A 21,110-nucleotide genomic window follows, 5' to 3' on the forward strand; every position below is an offset into this window, starting at 1 on the left:
TAATGCTTCAGCAATCCAAATATAGGTAATTGAAATATATAACAACACAAACTCTTCCTAAAGTTGTCCAACTTTCGTATCATAATAGGAGCAAAGTTAAGCCATCCAGTCTGCTCTGGCATTCCGCCTTGGCTAATATCTTTTGCAACCCCTTCTCCTTTGTTCCCTTTAGCAATCAGGAATCTATCTATGTGTATTTTAAATACACTCAATGACTTGGCTTCCACAGCCCTCTGTACCAATGGGTTGCACAGATTCACCACCCTCTGGCTAAAGAAGATCCTGCTCAACTCAGTTCTAAAGGGTCATCCCTTAACTCTGAGGCTGTACCCCAAGTCCTAGTCTCTCCAACTAATGGAAACATCTTTTCTGCGTCCACTCTATCCAGGTCTTTCTGTATTACATAAGTTTCAATGTGACTCCCACACCCACTGTTCTTCTAAACTCCATTAGGTACAGACCCAGGGTCCTCAACTCCTCATCATATGACAAGCTCTTCATCCCCAGGATCATTCATCTAAACTTCTTCTGGATCCCCAACAAAGCCAAAACATCCTTCCATGGAAATGGGGCACAAGACCGCTCACAGTATTCCAAATGCAGTCTGAACAGAGCCTTATACAGCCTCAGCAGTATGTCTCTGCTCCTGTATTCTAACCCTCTTGAAATGAATGCTAACATCGCATGTCTTCCTGTCAACTGAATCTGCATGTTAACCTTAAGCAAATCCTGAACTAGGACACCCAATGTCCTTTGTACTTCAGCCCTTTGAAGCCTTCCCCACTTATAAAATAGTCTGCTCCTCTCCTCTTCCTCCCAATGTGCATAACCTCATATTTTTCCATACTGTATTCCAACAGTCACTTCTTTGCCCATAATTGTCCAAGTCCTTCTGCAGCCTCACCGCTTCCTCAACTCTAACTTTGTGTTATCTTCAAACTTAGCAACAATGCCCTCAGTTCCTTCATCCAGCTCAATAATTTTAACATGAATAGTTGTGGTCCCAATACAGACTCCTGTCAAACTCCATTGGTCACTGGCAGCAATCCTAAAGAAACACTTCATCTCCACTCTCTGCCTTCTGCAAGTCAGTCAAACCTCTACCTGTGCCAGTGCCTTGCCCCTAACACCATGGACTCTTATCTTACCCAGCAGCCTCCTGAGTGACACCTCATCTCAGACCTTCTGGAAATCCAAGTAGATCATGTCCACTCCCTCTCGACTGTCTGACTTGCTCATTACCTCCTCAAAGATTTGTCAGGCATGACCTTCCCTTGACAAAGATTGATTGGATTCACAATTGAATCAAAATAATTAGGTTATTTTGCATAAAATTACTTCACACATCTTGAAACAAGAGAACATAAGGTTACATCATACCTTCGAATGAACTCCCCAAAGAAGGAACCCAGTAAGGAGAAGATAAAATCAGTCACCACAAGTCGGTACAGATCTTGACCAACAAATGTTTCCCAACACTATTAAAAAACAAATAACTTATTTTTTATGTTATAAGATTGACATATCTGTATTAAATATTGAAGATAAAATACTAAACATATTATCAGATTTAAAAGTAATTGAAGAGACTAAGAATAAAAAATATTCTTCTTTATTCAAGCTCAAACCCAACACATTATTGAATGAACAATGATTGAAAAGATATTACGATACATGCCTCCACAGTGTTTGCTACTGTCACCAGCCAATAGTAACACAGAACCCCAATTACTGACATTTTCAGTACAACGTTCCTGTAAGAGAAATTAATTCATTTACTCTTCAGAGTTATACAATGTACATTACAAAGTGGTTATTCAATGACCATATCTAGAGTACTATAGAAAATCAATATAGTGTCTGTTATCCCAATGTCCCATATTGTATACAATTGATGCATAAGTTAGATTTACATTCAGAATGCCTATGCCCAATATACCAGCGTGTCTAACACAGTAACAAGAGTGAATGTTCTTTTGAAGTCAGGGTGATATATATACCAGGTGCCACCAACTTTTAAAGATATATTTTTCAACACGTTGTTCAAGGCCAGAATTTATTGTCTCCATCCATTTGCTGTGTGAAAGTTGTGGTGGGCCTTTCCCTTGAACAGCTCAAGTCCAATCTCTTTAAAGTGGCTTGAAAGATATGGTTTGTGAGACCATTTCAGAGGGCAGTTCAAGTAACCCACATTTATATGGGACTGAAAGCACATATGTGCCAGGCCTTATGTTTTTTGTCTAAGTCTAATTAGAATCAAGCTTTTTGGAGGGTCTGTTGCTATGAAGCCAAGCAAGTTCTCTCACCCTAACCTACCAAACTCACCTCATTAACTTTCTACTGCACCCAAAGGCGTCTATGTCATACGTCCATCCCATCTTACGCCATTCCCAGAACAATGCAGCAGATATCCTGGAATTGACTGGCAAACCTTTCATCTCTGCCACCTTTAAAAGCCCATTGAGTAGGGGCTGAAAATGTGTTGCTGGAAAAGCGCAGCAGGTCAGGCAGCATCCAAGGAGCAGGAGAATTGACGTTTCGGGCATAAGCCCTTTTTCAGGAAGGCTTATGCCCGAAACGTCGATTCTCCTGCTTCTTGGATGCTGCCTGACTTGCTGCACTTTTCCAACATTTTCAGCTCTGATCTCCAGCATCTGCAGACCTCACTTTCTCCATTGAGTAGGGGGACAAGTTCTGTTAGTCCAGAACTACATGGCTGGCAGGGTGAAATCAGTGACCCATTTTGTTGGACAATGGTGCCAATGCAGGACTTCCTCTTCCCCCAGGAACAGGATTGGAGACCACAACTCCAGAGTCTGAGAGCCTGATCTGAGGTTGTAACCCAGCTGTCTGGAGGTATGTCAATATGTTTCTCCATTCCAGAAGATTAGGTTCCACCATATTCTCTCTGATTCCTCACGCTCACACTATCTCTTCAACTATATCCACCTGCCACCAAGGCTCATTCTCTACAACTCTCATTATTTCCTGAGACATCCTGCCCACTCACTATCACTTATCCTAAATCCAACACCACTAACCCCACATACCCTCTGTGTTGCATACTTGCTTGGGACATATGCCAATGTCCATGTGGCCAGTGCCCATGGAGCATACTGAAATGTCAATGCCCAGATGCCAAAATGGAGATTGTTTGAAGCAAGTGGTGAGCTGAATCCACCATGTTCCCGGTCTGCTTTCCATAACAGGTTTTCATGACATCTAGCTGGTTTGCTTCATTAGTAAGATAGGAAACTGGCTGGGTCAGCATTTATTCCCAACTCTGGCTGCTCATGAGAAGGTGGTCTTGAGCTGCCTCTTTCAACTGCGGTAGCCCATTTGCAATTCATGTTGCTGCAGCATGTATATGCTGTTAACATTTATTCCCTGGATATGCAGTAGCAGGTTTGTTATTGTAACAGGATATTCCTTCACCTCTTTTTAAACAGGCACTCTTCTCAGTGATGACATCAGTTTCAGTGTTCAAATAAATACGGTCCCTCATGATGATATTCATGATGATATTTATTTGAAAGATAAATTTAAAATGAATACCTTATAATGAGAACATACATCTCATCCCGGGGATATTTGAATCTTTCCACTGAGCCAAGGAAAGAGAAGAATAAAGGTATGACCAGATTGATGATTGCCACAACAAAAGGTAACAACAATGTCGAAGCTTGCTTTTGTAATTCTTCCTCTGTTGGATTTTTCTGAATAATCTATAAAAATAAAAACCAAAAGATTTGTTTTGTATCTTTAATAATTTTGAATACTTCTTAAATATTGTGTATTGTTCTTTCCAAAGCCAGTATCTTAACAGATCTATCCCTCTTTAGAACATAGAATATAGAACGTTACAGCGCAGTACAGGCCGTTCAGCCCTCGATGTTGAGCTGACCTCAGATGCTGATCTAACCTACACCGTTCCAATATAATCCAGATGTATGTCCAATGCCCATTTAAATGCCCTTAACATTGGTGAATCTACTACTGTTGCAGGCAGGTCGTTCCATGCCCCTACTACTCTGTGAGAAAAGAAACTACCCCTGATATCTGTCCTAAATCTATCACCTCTCAATATAAAGCTATGTCCCCTCATGTTAGCCTTCACCATCCAAGGAAAAATGCTCTCACTGTCCACCCTATCTAACCCACTGATCATCTTGTATGTCTCGATTAAGTCACCTCTCAACCTTCTCCTCTCCAACAAAAACAGCCTCAGTACCTTCAGCCTTTCCTCATAAGACCTTCCCTCCATACCAGGGAACATCCTAGTAAATCTCCTCTGCACCTTTTCCAAAGCTTCCACATCCTTCCTATAATGCGGTGACCAGAACTGTACGCAATACTCCAGGTACGACCTTATCTTGTACAGCTGAAGCATGACCTCGTAGCTCCAAAGCTCAATCCCTCTACCAATAAATGCCAGCATGCCATATCCCTTATTAACAACCCTACCAACCTGGGTAGCAACTTTCAGGGGTTTCTGCACCTGGACACCGAGATCTCTCTGTTCATCTACACTGCCAAGAATTTTACCATTAGCCCAGTATTGTGCATTCTTGTTATTTCTTCCGTAGTGAACTACCTTTTCCACATTAAACTCCATTTTCTACTTCTCAGCCCAACTCTGCACTTTATCTATGTCCCTCTGTAACCCACAACATTCTTCGGCACTAGCCACAACTTTGCCTACCTTGGTGTCATCCACATATTTACTAACCCATCCTTCTACACCCACATCCAGATCATTTATAAAATTGACAAACAGCAGTGGACCCAAAACAGATCCTTGCAGCACAGCGCTGGTAACTGAGCTTCAGGATGAACATTTCTCATCAACCAGCACCCTCTGTCTTCTTTCAGCTAGCTAATTTCTGAGCCAAACTGCTCAATCACCTTCAATCCCCAAACTCCACATTTTGTGCAATAGCCTACCGTGTATCCTTAACCTTACTCAAGTAGATTGGATGGGGTGGTGTTTGTGCAGTGTGTCCAGGAAGCTTTTCTAACTCAGTGTGTAGATTGTCCGACCAGAGGGGAGGCCATATTGGATTTGGTACTTGGTAACGAACCAGGACAAGTGATGGGCTTGTTAGTGGGTGAGCATTTTGGTGATGGTGACCACAATTCTGTGACTTTCACCTTGGTTATGGAGAGAGATAGGTGCGTGCAACAGGGTAGGTTTTACAATTGGGGGGAAGGGTAAATACAATGCTGCAAGACAGGATTTGAGGAGCATAAATTGGGAGCATAGGCTGTCAGGGAAGGCTGTCATTGAAATGTGGAACTTTTTCAAGGAACAGATACGACGCATCGTTGATATGTATGTATGTGTCAGGCAGGAAAGAGATGGTCATGTGAGGGAACCTTGGTTGACGAGGGAGGTTGAATGTCTGGTAAAGAGGAAGAAGGAGGCTAACATAAGGTTGAGGAAACAAGGTTCAGACAGAGCATTGGAGGGATACAGGATAGCCAGGAGGGAGCTGAAGAAAGGGATTAGGAGAGCTAAGAGAGGGCATGAAAAATCTTTGGCGGGTAGGATCAAGGATAAACCCAAGGCCTTTAATGTGTATGTGAGAATCACAATTTCCTGCACTTGCCCCATATCCTTGAATGCTAGAACATAGAACATAGAACATTACAGTGCGGTACAGGCCCTTCGGCCCTCGATGTTGCGCCGCCCTGTCATACCAATCTGAAGCCCATCCCACCTACGCTATTCCATGTACGTCCATTTGCCTGTCCAAATACGACTTAAATGCACTTAAACTTGGTGAATCTACTACTGATGCAGGCAAAGCATTCCATACCCTTACTCCCTCTGAGTAAAGAATGTTATGATATTTGAAGTGCTCGTCCAAATATTTTGAACGGTTGTAATGTTCCCAGCCTCCATTTTCTTTCCACACACTGTATTCCAGTTTCTCACTGAGTGAAAAAGCTTTTTTTTTCCAAATCCCTTCCGAATCTCCTGCCCCTTACCCTAAACCTAACCCCTTCATGATTGACACCTCAACCATGGGAACAGCTGCTCTCTATTCATCCTGTCCATACCCCTCATGATCTTATTCACCTCAACCTTCTCTGCTCTAAAGGAAACAATCCAAGCCCATCCAGTCTCTCCTTATAGCTCAATATCTCCATCCCAGACAACATCCTGGTGAACCTCCTCTGTACTCCCTCCAGTGCTATCACGCATAAAGGTAGATTAATCCCCAGGACCTGATCAGGCGTCCCCTAGAAATCTGTGGGAAGCTAGGGAGCTGTGATATTTGTATCATCAGTAGTCACAGGTGAGGTTCTGGAAGACTGGAGGTTGGCTAGCGTGGTGCCATTATTTAAGAAAGGTGGTAAGGAAAGGCCAGGGAACTATCGACCAGTGAGCCTGACCTCGGTGATGGGCAAGTTGTTGGAGAGAATCTTGAGGGTTAGGATTTACATGTATTTGGGAAGGCAAGGACTGATTCGGGATAGTCAACATGGCTTTGTGTGTGGGAAATCATGTCTCACAAACTTGACTGAGTTTTTGAAGAAATAGCAAAGTGGATTGGTGAGGGCGGAGCAGTAGATGTGATCTAAATGGACTTCAGTAAGGCGTACAACAAGGTTCCCCATGGGAGGCTGGTTAGGAAGGTTAGATCTCATGGAATACAGGGAGAACTAGCCATTTGGATACAGAACTGGCTCAAAGGTAGAAGACAGAGGGTGGTTGTGGAGGGTTGTTTTTCAGACTGGAGGCCTGTGACCAATGGAGTGCCACAAGGATCGGTGCTGGGCCCTCCATGTTTCGTCATTAAAATAAATAAAGCTCCTTTCTTTGCTCTTGCTAACAGTGGAGTCAAGTCGATTTAGTTTCCATGACACCCTCCTACCCCAGTGACCATTTAAAGGGGAGCTGTGATTCACCCTCCACGTTTCAGAAGACGTTGAGTGGTTTTGTGGGGTCTGGGAGAGAGAGCTAAGGGTTGAGATCTCTAAGGTGACATGGGAGGACATTTGTGAAAATGCAAGAAAGATTTCGATCTGTAATAGGACCCATGCCGTACAGCTAAAGATTCTGTATAGGATTCAGTTGGCCCCAGACCATTTTGTAGAATTTAAGGTGGGAATATCTCCATTATGCCCAAAGTGTAAAATAAGTATTGGTACGCTCACTCATTGTTTGTAGTCTTGCACAGGCTTCGTACATTGTGGCAGGAGTAATAGCGAGGGTCTTGGGGATCGACGTTAAGAGGGACTTTATCTCTCTTCTCCTGGGCCCATCTGGTGTATCTTCATGAGAGGCTCATGGGAAAAAGCTTTTTAATAATCTTTCTTTTTCTGCGAGGAAAGATATTTTGATGTATTGGGTCTCTGCAAACCCCCGGGTCCTTTGGGTTGGCAGAGGCCAATTATGAAACATATTCTTTTGGACTTTCTTACGAATATGATACACCAAAAAACTGAAAATTTTTATAAGATATGGCAGTCCTTTTTGTACAGTCAGGATATAAATTTACCTGCCATCTTAACTAGGGCTTTTGTGTAGCCATGACGACCTGATTTTGTGAATATGATGCTCTCGAAGGAAGAATTTTGAATAAATTCATGTGTAATACTCAATGCTGTTGGAGGTCAGGAGCTAATGTTTCATTGTGCTGAGCCGTTTTATTTATTAATCGCCTTTCCTGATTTGTTCGTCTTGCACATGAGTGTAGGTGTGTTTTGCTTGTGTTGCTAGTTCTTTGTTTTTGTTTAATATATATACAGTAGTGTTTTTGTTGGGTTATTGTTGTTTATAATATCATTTTTTATAATTTTATAAAAAATCTTTTTCTTTCAATAAAAAATCCTATAAAGAAAATGTTGGTGTCATCTGAAAACCCACTTAACTTTCCCCCAACATTTTCATCTATAGCATTTATGTATATAACAAACAATAGTGATCCTTGTGATACACCACTGGACGCAGGCCTCCAGTCACTTAAACAGCCTTCTCCCACCACCCTTTGTGACCTATCACTAAGCCAGTTTCTGATCCATCTCACCAAGTTTCTATGAATTCCATGGGCTTTCACCTCCTGAATCTGCCTTCTGTGAAGGATATGGTCAAAAGCTTTGCTAAAATCCATATAAATGACATCGATTGAACTTCCCTCATCCATACACTTGATCACATTTTTGAAAAGTTCTAACAAATTGGTTAGGCATAACCTCTCTCTGACAAAGCCATGCTGACTATCCCTATTTAACCCATTCCTTTCCAAGTGGACATTAATTTTCATCTTCAGAATTTTCTCGAATAGCTTCCCTACCGCTGAATTGAAACTTATTGGTCTATACTTTCCAGATTCTTCTCTGCCACTCTTCTTAAAAGATGGAACCACACTGGTCATCCTCCAGTCCTCAGATACTACCCCATGGTCAGAGAGGAATTCAAAAATAGGTATCAGAGCCCCTGCAATCTCCTGCCTCACCCCACAGCATCCTGGGATGCAGTTCATCCGAGTCAGGGGATTTGTCTGTTTTAAAGCCCATCAGATGTTCAATAGCCTCCCCCCTCCATTATTTCCTATGTCAAACTGTGCAAGTTCTACACAGTCTCTTTTCCTGAATTCCGTTCTTACAGAGTGAAGATCAAAGTGAAGTATTCAGTTAATACCATTCCAATATCCCGTGGCTTCTCACACAGATTGCTCCCTTGGTCCCTAATGGGCCCTACTTTTTCCCTGGTTAACTGCTTTCCTTTAATATATTTACACAATATCTTAGGGTTGCTCATAACATTGTTTCCAAGTGGTTTCTCGTGCCCCTTTTGCTGTTAGTTTTTTAAAGTTTCAAGATAACATTAAATTTGTTTCTGCAGAATAGTCTCGGTTCGATCTCTTGCTTGACTGCAATCAATAAGCAAAAACAAAACATTAATTGATTTCTGGTTTTAAAGTAAAACGTCAACTTCTATTACATTTGTTTATTTCAAATCCAGGTCCTGAGAAGGCTCTCCCTGTACATGCAGAGCTGGCCAAATCTCATAGCAACTGCAAAGCAATTTCATGTCCGCAGGGGAAGAAATGGCATAATGTGATTAGGATTGTATCTGTGAATTCACAAATATCAGGTTTACACTTTAAAAAGCACAAATGCCAGGAGAAAGTCAGTTCTGCTGATGCTGGAGATCAGAGTCAAAACGCATGGTGCTAGAAAAGCACAGCCAGTCAGGCAGCATCCGAGGAGCAGGAAAATCAACATTTCCAGTGTAAACTCTTCCTGATGAAGATCTTATGCTCAAAACATCGATTCTCCTGCTCCTCAAATGCTGCCTGACCTGCTGTGCTTTTCAAGCACCACACATTTTGACTTCATTCGAATGCTGACTTTCGAGCTACAGGTTTCTGCATGAGTTTCTAATATACAGTCAAATAGGATTACAGCATCCTAAAGACTGATTTAATTCATCTTAGAATTCAGATGACATCAGGTTATAGTCCAACAGGTTTGTTTGAAATCACAATATTTTGGAATGCTGCTCTTCACTTGACGAAGGGCCAGCACTCCAAAAGCTTGTGATTTCAAATAAATCTGTGGGACTATAACCTGATGATGAGTGACTTCTGCCTTTCTCCACCCCTCCCAACACCAGAACCTTCACATGTTAATTAATCTTACTTATATTATTATGAATAAAGGTCAAATACTGATTTACTACTGTATAATTTAGAGATCTTTGATGGTAGTTGTTAGACAAAGTAGCCATTGCTATGTTTGTTTCTCTATATACTCACAGCCCATAATCTAGTTGGCTGGTTCCTCTTTGTTGGTCTACCTGCCACTGCAAGGTCAGAAAGTAATGAAAACTTAGCTGCCTTTTCCTTTGCTGGGTCAAAATCTTCTCCAGAATTCAGTTTCTCAACTAACCAATTCATCCAAGATCGATAGTTTGCTCGCTTTCCTAGAAATTCTATACAGACCACTCTGCCAGTTGTGTATATGTGGTACCAGATATTCTAAGGCAGAAAGAAAGCATTGATTAACTGGTCAATCACTGTGGAAACATTGGCTGTCATAATTGCCTATAGTGATAATACTTATACTAACTCATCTGTCAGAAATCGCTTTAGGACATCATCCTGTGTCTGGAATAGCACTCCAGACTCTGAGTGACCAGATCAAACCAAACTTCAAAGTCAGGCTCACTAAGTGATTTTACATTATGTCCTGTGATTCAATAACTGAATCATCCTTTATTGATGGAGCTGATATTGTTTGAGCTCTAAAGCCTAATTCTTTCACAAAACTCTAGATTTGTATTTCAATCAGCATACTTCAGCACAGTAAGGACCTGATGGCCTGGTCCCCTACGTCACAGTAAAGGACCTGATAGTTTAGTCCCCTCTATCACAGTAAGGATCTGATGGTCTGGTCCTCTATATCACAGTAAGGACCTGATGGTCTGGTTCCCTCCAACACAGTAAGGACCTGATAGTTTGGTCCCCTCTATCACAGTAAGGACCTGATGGCCTGGTCCCCTATATCACAGTAAGGACCTGATGGTCTGGTCCCCTCCATCACAGTAAGGACCTGATAGTCTGGTCCCCTCCATCACAGTAAGGACCTGATGGTCTGGTCCCCTCCATTAAGTAAGGACATGATGGTCTGGTCCCCTATATCACAGTAAGGACCTGATGGTCTGGTCCCCTCCAACACAGTAAGGACCTGATAGTCTGGTCCCCTCCATCACAGTAAGGACCTGATGGTCTGGTCCCCTCCAACACAGTAAGGACCTGATAGTTTGGTCCCCTCTATCACAGTAAGGACCTGATAGCCTGGTCCCCTATATCACAGTAAGGACCTGATGGTCTGGTCCCCTCCATCACAGTAAGGACCTGATAGTCTGGTCCCCTCCATCACAGTAAGGACCTGATGGTCTGGTCCCCTCCATTAAGTAAGGACATGATGGTCTGGTCCCCTATATCACAGTAAGGACCTGATGGTCTGGTCCCCTATATCACAGTAAGGACCTGATGGTCTGGTCCCCTCCATCACAGTAAGGACCTGATGGCCTGCTCCTGTCACAGTAAGGACCTGATGGTCTGATCCCCTCCATCACAGTAAGGACCTGATGGTCTGGTTCCCTCCATCACAGTAAGGACCTGATGGTCTGCTCCTCTCTATCACAGTAAGGCCTGGTCCCTTCTCCCACTTTCTACTGTATCATGGAAGGTCTGGTTAGAGTCACTGAAATCAGCTGACCATGTATTATTGTTATCACAGGTTAATTGCAAGTTTCTTTCTTGTCCTTGCATGGGACATGGGCATACTGACTGGGCCAGCAGTTATTGCCTGTTCCTAGTTGCCCCTTGAGAAGGTGGGGGTGAGCTCCATTCTTGAACCGCTGCATGTGCTGTAGGTTAGACCCACGATGTTCTTATGGAGGGAATTCCGGGATTTTGACCCAATGACAGTGAAGGAACGGCAATATATTTCCAAGTCAGGGTATGAGTGACTTGGAGGGGAACTTGCAGGTGGTGGTGTTCCAACATATCAGCTGTCCTAACAGAAAATCTGTAACAGACATTAACTACTCTTGTGCTAATAATCTGTACTGTGTTAATTAAAGTGGCAACATTGTTGTTTTTGAGGAGATTTTAGTGTAGGTGTTCATTGTGGAACTACAAGTTGACTGTTGGGTTAGATGTTTTATCTGGTGTTGTGCTCATCATTCTGTTGGACCAGCTCTTGCTGTAGTCAGTGAACAGGTAGTTTGCTGTTTGTTACACACACACTTGTTCATAGACTTGCTATGTGCATCGGATGGCAAGCTGCTGTCAGCCAAACATCCAACCAATGCAGCTTCCTGCCCAGCCTCTCTTCAACTGTGAACAGACAAGAAACTGTATCTCCCCAATCAATTAAATTCAACAATTATTAATAAACTGCAGAATGTTTGAAGCAGACATGTAAAGACAGAATGATGAATCATTTTGATGCATAATGTGAGAGAGGGAATGATGGATTAGCGAAAGACAGAGCCAAAAGATGCAGAAATAAAAAAAACTAATACACTTCATTTTAAAAAAAACTCCAACAATATTAAAAAGTTGCAGCAATGATTTTACATGCCTTTTAAAGTTAATTTCAATGCCAGTGAAGTTGTTTTTGAGCAATTAAGATTTATCACATCATGAGAAAGATGCCTTAATTGGAAATGAACAAGCTCAGATATTGTGGTCTGTTACTATTGTTAAGTATGGCTATCTCCCACCACACATTGGAATGGGTAGATCTGACATTATTGTGCAGTTTAAAGAGCAGCATCTTCTCCCATGCAGAGAACTTTTATTGTTCAACTGTTCATGTGAGCTTGCAAAATCTGCTGTTTAATTTACAAATAAGAGTGAATGCTATCAACCTCACCTATATTTTCACATCAAAATCCCACCCAAATTTTAATATAAAATTTATAATTATACAAGAAGACTTTTTGTGCATTTCAGTTTTTAGATATTAATGCTTCAGTATTTTACTAAGTAGATAATCTGTTTGTGAATGAAGATTTCTCCTTGAGTACATGTAGGCCCAGTAAGTTAGTTGATGAATATATGTTTTTGGACAGAATATATTAGGGTAGGGTAAATATAAGCTGGATTGCTAGCTGAACTTAACTGATTTTAATTAAAATAATTTCTGCAAAACAAAATACTTTCTTGTTAAAAACTTTACATTTTCTGCCTGTATATTTATCCATTTCAATAATTTAATGATAAATGTTGATATAGCTAGCAAACAATAATCGGTCTTTCAAATATGTAAAAGCAAACCACTGTGGGGACTGGAGATCAGAAATACTAACGAAGTGCTGGAGAAACTCAGCAGGTCTGGCAGTGTCTGTGGAGAAGGGCTCATGCCCGAAACGCCAATTCTCCTGCTCCTTGGATGCTGCCTGACCTGCTGCGCTTTTCTAGCAACACATTTTCAGCTCTGATCTCCAGCATTTGCAGTCCTCACTTTCTCCTAGTGTCTGTGGAGAAGTAAGCAGAGCTAATGTTTCAAGTCCAATATGACTCTTCTTTGGAATATTCATTCAAACATATTGTTTCACAATTACATAATTATCAAAATGGAGTTTTATAGTATTATAGTACACAAATATCAAATAGTAGCTTTAAAATATACATTATACCCATATGATTTTCAAAAGAGATTTGAAACATTAACTCTACTTATCTCCCAGGGACACTGCCAGACCCGCTGAGTTTCCCAGCATTTTGTTTTTATTTCTGATCTCCATTCTCTTTCTGCAAGCTTCGAAATAAAGAACTTTATTTGTTTTACTCATCTTCAAAATATTGGCATTTTCAAATTTCTTTAGAATGATTGAAAATATTGAATTGGTTCCAATTAAATAGAAATAATTCAATAAATCACAGCAGAAAACATTATGAACAATGGACTTTATGAGACAGCTATATTTTAAAATGTCTCTTTCAATTTGAATCAGAGAATTCAGGAAGCACCCCAGCTCAGGGAGAAACTCAAACAAAAACTTATAGAAATATCAGGTGACAATTTTCATACCATACATAAAAATACAGGGAAAAAGGACAGCTGCTCTTTGAGACAAACAGAGTGACAAAGCAGAGGTGGCTGTGAGGATTGGTTTTCAGTTAAAAAGGACAGAATGTGAATCAACAGGAATCTTAGAGATTGATGGGCCAGGGAAATAGAGACTATCAGAACTGGTCTGGTGCAGAATGAAGCCGTTCAACCTTTGGTGGTTGAAGTGGTGGTCCAAGTATTCTGAACTTCTTGTCAAATTCCTGCCTTTTTTTCCCATAAACCTCAACACATTTCTATTCTATCTTTCCAAATCTGGATACTCACTGTGGGAAAAAAAACTTTTCTCTCCTCATATTACTTTCTTTTTCAAAATATGTGCCCTCTGATCCTATTATGAGTGGGAACAGTGTCTCCCTGTCAACTCTTTCCAGACCACTTATGATTTTGAAGACCTCTACCAAGTCTCCCTTCTGCCTTCTCCTTCCAGCTTCTCCAATCATTCGTCTTTACTGAAGTTTCTGATTACTGAAACCATCCTCATAATCCTCCTCTACACGCTCTCCAGCGCATTCATATTCTTCTTATAATGTGGTGCCCAGAAGTGTATGCAGCACTCCAGCTGGGTTCTAACCAGTGTCGAGGGTGTGGTGCTGGAAAAGCACAGCAGGTCAGGCAGCATCCAAGGAGCAGGAGAATCGACGTTTCGGGCATAAGCCCTTCATCAGGAATGAGGCTTGTGGGCCAGGGTGCTGAGAGATAAATGGGAAGGAGTGGGCCTGGGGGGGGGAAGGTGGCTGGGAATGCGATTGGCAGATGGAAGTGAGGGTAATGGTGATAGACGGATGGGAGGGGGGAGTGGAGAGATGGGAAGGAAGGTGGAAAGGTCAAATGAGTGGTGCCAAGTTGGAGGCTTGGGACTGGGATAATGTAGGGGGGAGGGAAAATGAGGAAGCTGATGAAATCCACATTAATACCATGTGGTTGCAGGGTCCCAAGGCGGACGTTGAAGCGTTCTTCTTCCAGGTGTCGGGTGCTTAGGGTTTGGCAATGGAGGAGGCCCAGGGCCTGCATGTCCTTGGTGGAGGGGGAGAGGGAATTAAAGTGTTCAGACACTGGGTGGTGGGGTTAGTTGGTGCAGGTGTCCCAGAGATATTCTCTGAAACGACCTGCAAGTTGGCGTCTTGTCTCCCTGATGTAGAGGAGACAACATCAGGTGCAAAGGATACAGTAGAAGTACAGGTAAATCTCTGTCACATGTGGAAGGATCCTTTGGGGTCTTGAATGGAGGTGTAGGGGGTTGCCACTTTCTCCTGGGTTCTAACCAGTGTTATGTATAGCTCCACAATACTTCTTCACTCTTGTACTCTTATTGTCTCTATTTATAAAGCCTATAATATTATATGCCTCTACCCTCTGCACGTCCTACCACCTTAAATGACTTATGAACATACATACCCAGGTGTCCCTGCTCCTGCACATCATCAAGGATGAGAATTTATCTTATGTGGTCTCTCCATGTTTTTATCCCAAAGCGTTTCACCTCACACTTCTCTGCATTTAACTTCATCTTTCAATTATCTTGCTCACCCTACCAACAGTGTTATTGAAGTTCTACACAGTTTAAAATTCATCCATATTTTGTGACATCTGTGAACTTCAAAATTGTCCCCTGCATGATCCAGATCACTAATATATGTATCAAGATAAGCAAGAGTCCCAATAATGACCCATGAGGAGATCCACGACAAACTTCCTCCAGACCAAAAAATAGTTATTGGCCATTATCCTTTGTTTCCTATCATTCAGCTAATTTTACAGTCACAGAGTTACAGGGTCACAGATTCATAGAGTCACAGTCATACAGTCATGGAGTCACAGAGTCGAAGCATTGTACAGCACGGCAGTGGATCCTTTGTTTCAACTCATCCATGCCGACCAGATATTCTCAATTAATCTAGTCCCATTTGCCAGCATTTGGCCCATATCCCTCTAAACCTTTCCTATTCACATATCCATCCAGATACCTTTTAAATGTTGTAATTGTACCAACCTCTTCCACTTCCTCTGGCAGGTTATTCCATACACACATCACCCTCTGCATGAAAAAGTCACACCTTAGGTCCTTTTTAAAACTTTCCTCTCTCACCTCAAACCTATGCCCTCTGGTTTTGGACTCCACTACACTAGGACAAAGACCTTGGCTATTCACCCTTTCCGTGCCCCCCCATGATTTTATATACTTCTCTAAGTTCGCCCCTCAGCTTCCAATGTTCCAGGGAAAATAGCCCCAGCCTATGCAGTTTCTCCAATCCTGGTAACATCCTTGCAAGTATTTTCTGAACCCTTTCAAGTTTAACAACATCTTTCCGATAGGAGGGAGACCAGAAATGAATGCAGTGTTCCAAAAGTGGCCGAACCGATGCCTTGTATAGCCTCAATATGACCTCCCAACACCAACATGTCCACATTGCTACTATCCCCTCTATTCCAAGACCTCAGTGACTCTAACCATAGCTCAAGCTGCTTTTATTTTGTGATCTCACAAAATAATATTTTACCAACTCTACAGCAGTGACCATGGAATCTTTCAACGAAGATTGATCCCAATGACATTGTTGTAATGGGAGACAGGTCGTCTCCAGTTCTTAAACTGGTCTGAGATTCAGGATAGATGCACTCAGTCAGGATCTGCAGTCTGCTAACAGCATGGTGCTTATTTGCATAATGCCTAGATAGTTCTTGTAGTTACTGTGGTATGCTTTGTTCTGATACACAGTCCTAATCTTGGAATCATTCACACCCTGGGGACCACCCTCTCTCTTTCCAGCAGGAAGGGAGAGGTCTGTGCAAATGCTGCTTATAGAACATAGAACATAGAACAATACAGCACAGAACAGGCCCTTCGGCCCACAATGTTGTGCCGAACATCTATCTTAGATTAAGCACCCATCCATGTACCTATCCAATTGCCGCTTAAAGGTCGTCAATGATTCTGAATCTACCACTGCCACGGGCAGCACATTCCATGCCCCCACCACTCTCTGGGTAAAGAACCCACCCCTGACATCTCCCCTATACCTTCCACCCTTCACCTTAAATTTATGTCCCCTTGTAATACACTGTTGTACCCGGGGAAAAAGTTTCTGACTGTCTACTCTATCTATTTCTCTGATCATCTTATAAACCTCTATCAAGTCACCCCTCATCCTTCGCCGTTCCAACGAGAAAAGGCCGAGAACTCTCAACCTGTCCTCGTACGACCTATTCTCCATTCCAGGTAACATCCTGGTAAATCTTTCTCTGCACCCTCTCCAAAGCTTCCACATCTTTCCTAAAGTGTTGCAGGAATGCTCATTTCTTGTGCTTGATGAATTCAGGAGCTTTGCTCATAGCTACAGCTTTCTTAATTCATCTCCAGTAAGTTTGATATCTAACTGTCCCATGATAGGCAGGTTCTCTAAGATGTTGTATGTCTCACAAAATTGTTACAACACTGAAGACGACCATATGGCCCTTCATGTTTGTGTTGGATCTCTGAAGGCAACATTTACATCGTGCCATTGCCCCACAGAGGCAAGAGAATTTTGCACCTTCTCAGCTCACTGTCTTCCTCTGTAGCAAAAGCTGCAGAGCTGTTGTGCCCATGGGGCAGCTCCTGAGTCACAGCAGACATAAGGTTGACCACCTTGGCTCAAAACCATTCTTACAAAGCTGGAGAATACTGCTGTACTCTCTCATGATAATACACAATAACCGTCTGCTTAATGAGAAGTTAATAACAATTAGATTGTTAGGAAAGGATTAATAGTGTCAGTGGCACAGACATCAATTGGGTATAAAAGTCTTTTTGATATCAAAGAGAGACAAATTCCACTAATCACAAGGAAGATCTTGGAGCCTTAATTATGATAAATGCCTGTTAGAGAAGAAAACCAGAGTTTGGAGAGTTGGGGATTGCACTTACTGTAGTCAGGTTAAGGGAGGTTAAATTACAGTCACACATCAATCATTGGAGCACAGATTAGCACCTGCAAGGATGGAACACATCAACTCAAGTTGCGTGACACATCATCATCAATATCCTTTGATGTTGATATGCGATGTACAAGTATTAAGGTTGTCATGTGATTGGGATAAAATAAATAACATGATAGATTGTAAAGAAGAGTCAGGATTCTCAAGATTTTTATCAGTCCAAAATAATTGGCTCAGATTTGTTATGCGTTTGAGACCCCAACCATCATGTTTTAAGAGTAATGCCTATGTACTATTTGATGCACTGTGTTTACAAAACTACAAATGTCTAATCTTAATGTTTCAAAATGTATTAATTTTGATGAATGGGTACATTAATCTTTCCTCTGACAGGTTGTTCTTGTCATTGTCAATGATCAACCTGGTACACCCTTAGCTGCCATCTCTTTACCAACAGATTCATGGCATCATACCTGAGGGACAGCCATTTGAGAAAGTGATTGCAGGGTAGTGTTCTTGCTTTATTTCATGTGTACATTGCCTTGGTCTGCATTCAGTACTGGGCTTGCATGGTTTAAGTTAAAGGTAGCATATGATGCAAAAATTGGATGCACAAACCAATACCTTTTCCCTATTCAAATGCTCAAATCAACACTGATCGAAGTTGGCTTTAACATCGCAAAGAATATAATATTGTTCTTCCAAAAAATAATTGATGTAAATGTGCAATCTTCTGCTTCTATTCCTTTCTCTTTGCCTCTCTCTCACTCTCTCACTCAGACACAGATTCTTTGGGAGTAATTTTAACTTGAGGTGAGATTGTAAACAGGCTATAATGATTTAACTTTTTATCTCTTGATATTACTGTCTTTTGATTTCTTCCTAGAACTTCAAATAACTAACAAAATGCAAATGAATTTTATTGTGTTTTGAGTGATTTAACTTTTTTCATCTTTTATTGACAATTTCTCTGATTGAATATTCATAAACAATTTACTTTCCAGCAACTTTCCTCAGTTTTGATCTGCCCTTTCCTACATTTTTATTTCGGACTCAGTTCTTTAAGGAGTGCGCTGCAGGAAGTGCAGTGGAAGCAGATTGAAATTAAGGCATCAAGAGAGCATTAGGTGATTATTTACAATGGAATATGATAGGCAGGGTCATGGGGGAAAAGCAGGATTGCCATAAGTTAAACTGTCAATGAGTTGGTGCTGACGGATGGGCCAAATGGTCACCTGCATCATAACAATTCTGTGATACACAAATGCATTATCATGCATTCGGTAGATCGACACATATAAAAGGTAAAATGCAAACTCAATACACGTTATACCTTAAAATTGGAGATCGAAAAGGAATGGATTCCAAAACAGCAACCATATGTTGTTCCTAATGAAATAATCCAGGACATAAGGTGAACTAAATTTCGGAATATTCTCTGTTTTGTTGATAGTTGCCGATGGTAGTGCATTTTTTCAGATAACATTTCCTGTAAATATGAACAATTCAGTCTTTTAACTGCAAATATGATCTTGTAGTCTTCCTGAGTTTTGAAACTCTATCATATTTTTCAGAAAAATTACTTTAATTTGCTCTATTTTGATGCACTAGTTTCTTTGGTATTTGTCAATAAACATTTAATAAAAGAAGTCATTTGAATAGATAAATAGATTGCAACATTTGGTTTGACTTGAGACCTCCTTATGTACACATACACTATCAAACTACTCTTATTATTTTGACAATCTTGAATATGAAATTGATGGAGAAACTCAGCAGGCCTAGGAGCATTGGTGAAGAGAGAAACAAAGTGAAAGTTCCCTGTGACCCCTCGGCAGTGACACACGATGTTAACCTTTCCTCATTGTGGGTAAACAGATGATGCAGTCGAGTTTTCTGTCTCACTGGGTTGTGGGTATCACTGGCCAAATCAACCCGAATTTTCACTGGAAGAAAATGACTAGCTTTCTCTTGGGAGATTAGGAATGTAATTTATTAAAGTAAATGCAATTTGCTTTCGTTCTTCTTGCTACATGCCTTCACATGTTTCTTTATTTTGTTTGTGACCTCTCTGTAATAATTTATACTTCCATTGGGAAGTCATTCTAGGAATAATCTTCATTGGCTGAAGTACGTACCCACATTGTACAGCACTGCTGAAGCAAAAACAGCTTTTAGGTGTGATAAAGACAGGTTCTTATGTTTTGGGACTCTTAATTGAAGCTGAAGTGAAGGGATAAAATGTGCTATCTAACCTACAATGAACTCTGACTGACAACAAGCTTGGGTGGTTTGGTTATTAAAGGTTAAAAATGGGCTCAGGTTTTTTTTTCTCTCTGGGAAGAACAGCAAGATGTTAATCCTTGTAGACCATGGGAGTAGTACTTGTGATGGAGGGGTGGACTATTAATGTCCAATTCTCAAAGGGAGGTGATTGGCATGTTGATGTTTTCTAAACAGTTATACTTTGTCCATTTAGTTCAATGTTATAATGGAGTTGGGGAAAGAGAGGGAAAGAGAGAAAGGAAGTGGAAGCTCATACACATATTGTAGACCTATTTGTGAGAAATATGGCCAGAAAGTTCAACTAGTTCTGGTAGTGGGATGAAACTCCAGTGTAATGTGCATATTGAAAGTCAGTCCTGGCTGTGAAGTTAGCTGGTGGGGAAAGGAAAAAGGAAAGAGGCCATTGGGAGCAGATAATAACCTTAGAATGGTTTCTGGAGAATAAAGTGTCCACTTTAGAGTGAAGTTGTCACCATGGTGACAGTCTGTTGGTCATGTTGATCTTTCTGTAATTTAAAGTTAAGTTGTCTAATAAATATTGGTTCCTCAATATCATTTTTACTTTCCCTGTTAAGAGTAAAAATTTAAAATGTATAATATGAACATGAGAATTCAGAGCACAGCTGGCATTTCAGACTACTCGGGTCTACAATCTACAATCATGGCTGATCTTATCTTGGCTTCAACTTCACTAGCTGAAAAATGTGTTGCTGGAAAAGTGCAGCAAGTCAGGCAGCATCCAAGGAGCAGGAGAATCGATGTTTTGGGCATAAGCCCTTCTTCAACTTCAATATTCTACCTGCTCCCAATTACCCTTCACATTACCGATTAAAAATCTATCTCTTCACCAAATTTATTCAGTGTTCTGGTGTCCATCCCACTCTGGGGTACTGAATTCCATAGATTCACAATCCTTTCAGAGAGATAAATCCCCCTCATCTCCAAATACGCTCAACCTCACTTAGCCTTAGGAGAAAACTGTGACATCTTTCTTGATGGGTCGACCAGAAGAAATACCTTATTTGTGTCTAATTTGTCAATTCGTTTTAGTATCATAAATATCCTCAATTAGATCCCCTCTCATCCTTCTAAATTATACTCTATGTAGGCCCAAACTGCTTGATCTGTCCTAATAAGACAAGACCTTCATCTCTGCAATTAATCTAGGTTACCTTCTCTGAACTACCTCCCGTGCAATTACATCATTCCTCATTCTTCAAGAAATCCAACATTCACTTTGCTTGTTACATCCTTGAAGAACTCTGGAAGTTTGTTAAACACAAACTGACTTTGATGGATTTCAT

The 21,110-nt window shown here is 41.1% G+C and overlaps 1 protein-coding gene across 1 annotated transcript in view; it reads right to left on the reverse strand.

The window, feature by feature from the left end:
* The window catches only part of tmc5 (transmembrane channel like 5), a 165,425-nt gene that overhangs the window by 28,051 nt on the left and 116,264 nt on the right, over positions 1 to 21,110 (reverse strand). The window contains exons 5-8 of the mRNA XM_060840932.1: positions 18,854 to 19,009; positions 3,556 to 3,725; positions 1,679 to 1,754; positions 1,381 to 1,478 (exon numbers count right to left, since the gene is read on the reverse strand). Of these exons, the coding sequence (XP_060696915.1) occupies positions 1,381 to 1,478; positions 1,679 to 1,754; positions 3,556 to 3,725; positions 18,854 to 19,009 (500 nt within the window). The remainder of the gene's footprint in view (positions 1 to 1,380; positions 1,479 to 1,678; positions 1,755 to 3,555; positions 3,726 to 18,853; positions 19,010 to 21,110) is intronic.

The sequence above is a fragment of the Hemiscyllium ocellatum genome, chromosome 20 (genome assembly GCF_020745735.1).
Source record: "Hemiscyllium ocellatum isolate sHemOce1 chromosome 20, sHemOce1.pat.X.cur, whole genome shotgun sequence".
Taxonomy (NCBI): Eukaryota; Metazoa; Chordata; class Chondrichthyes; order Orectolobiformes; family Hemiscylliidae; genus Hemiscyllium; species Hemiscyllium ocellatum.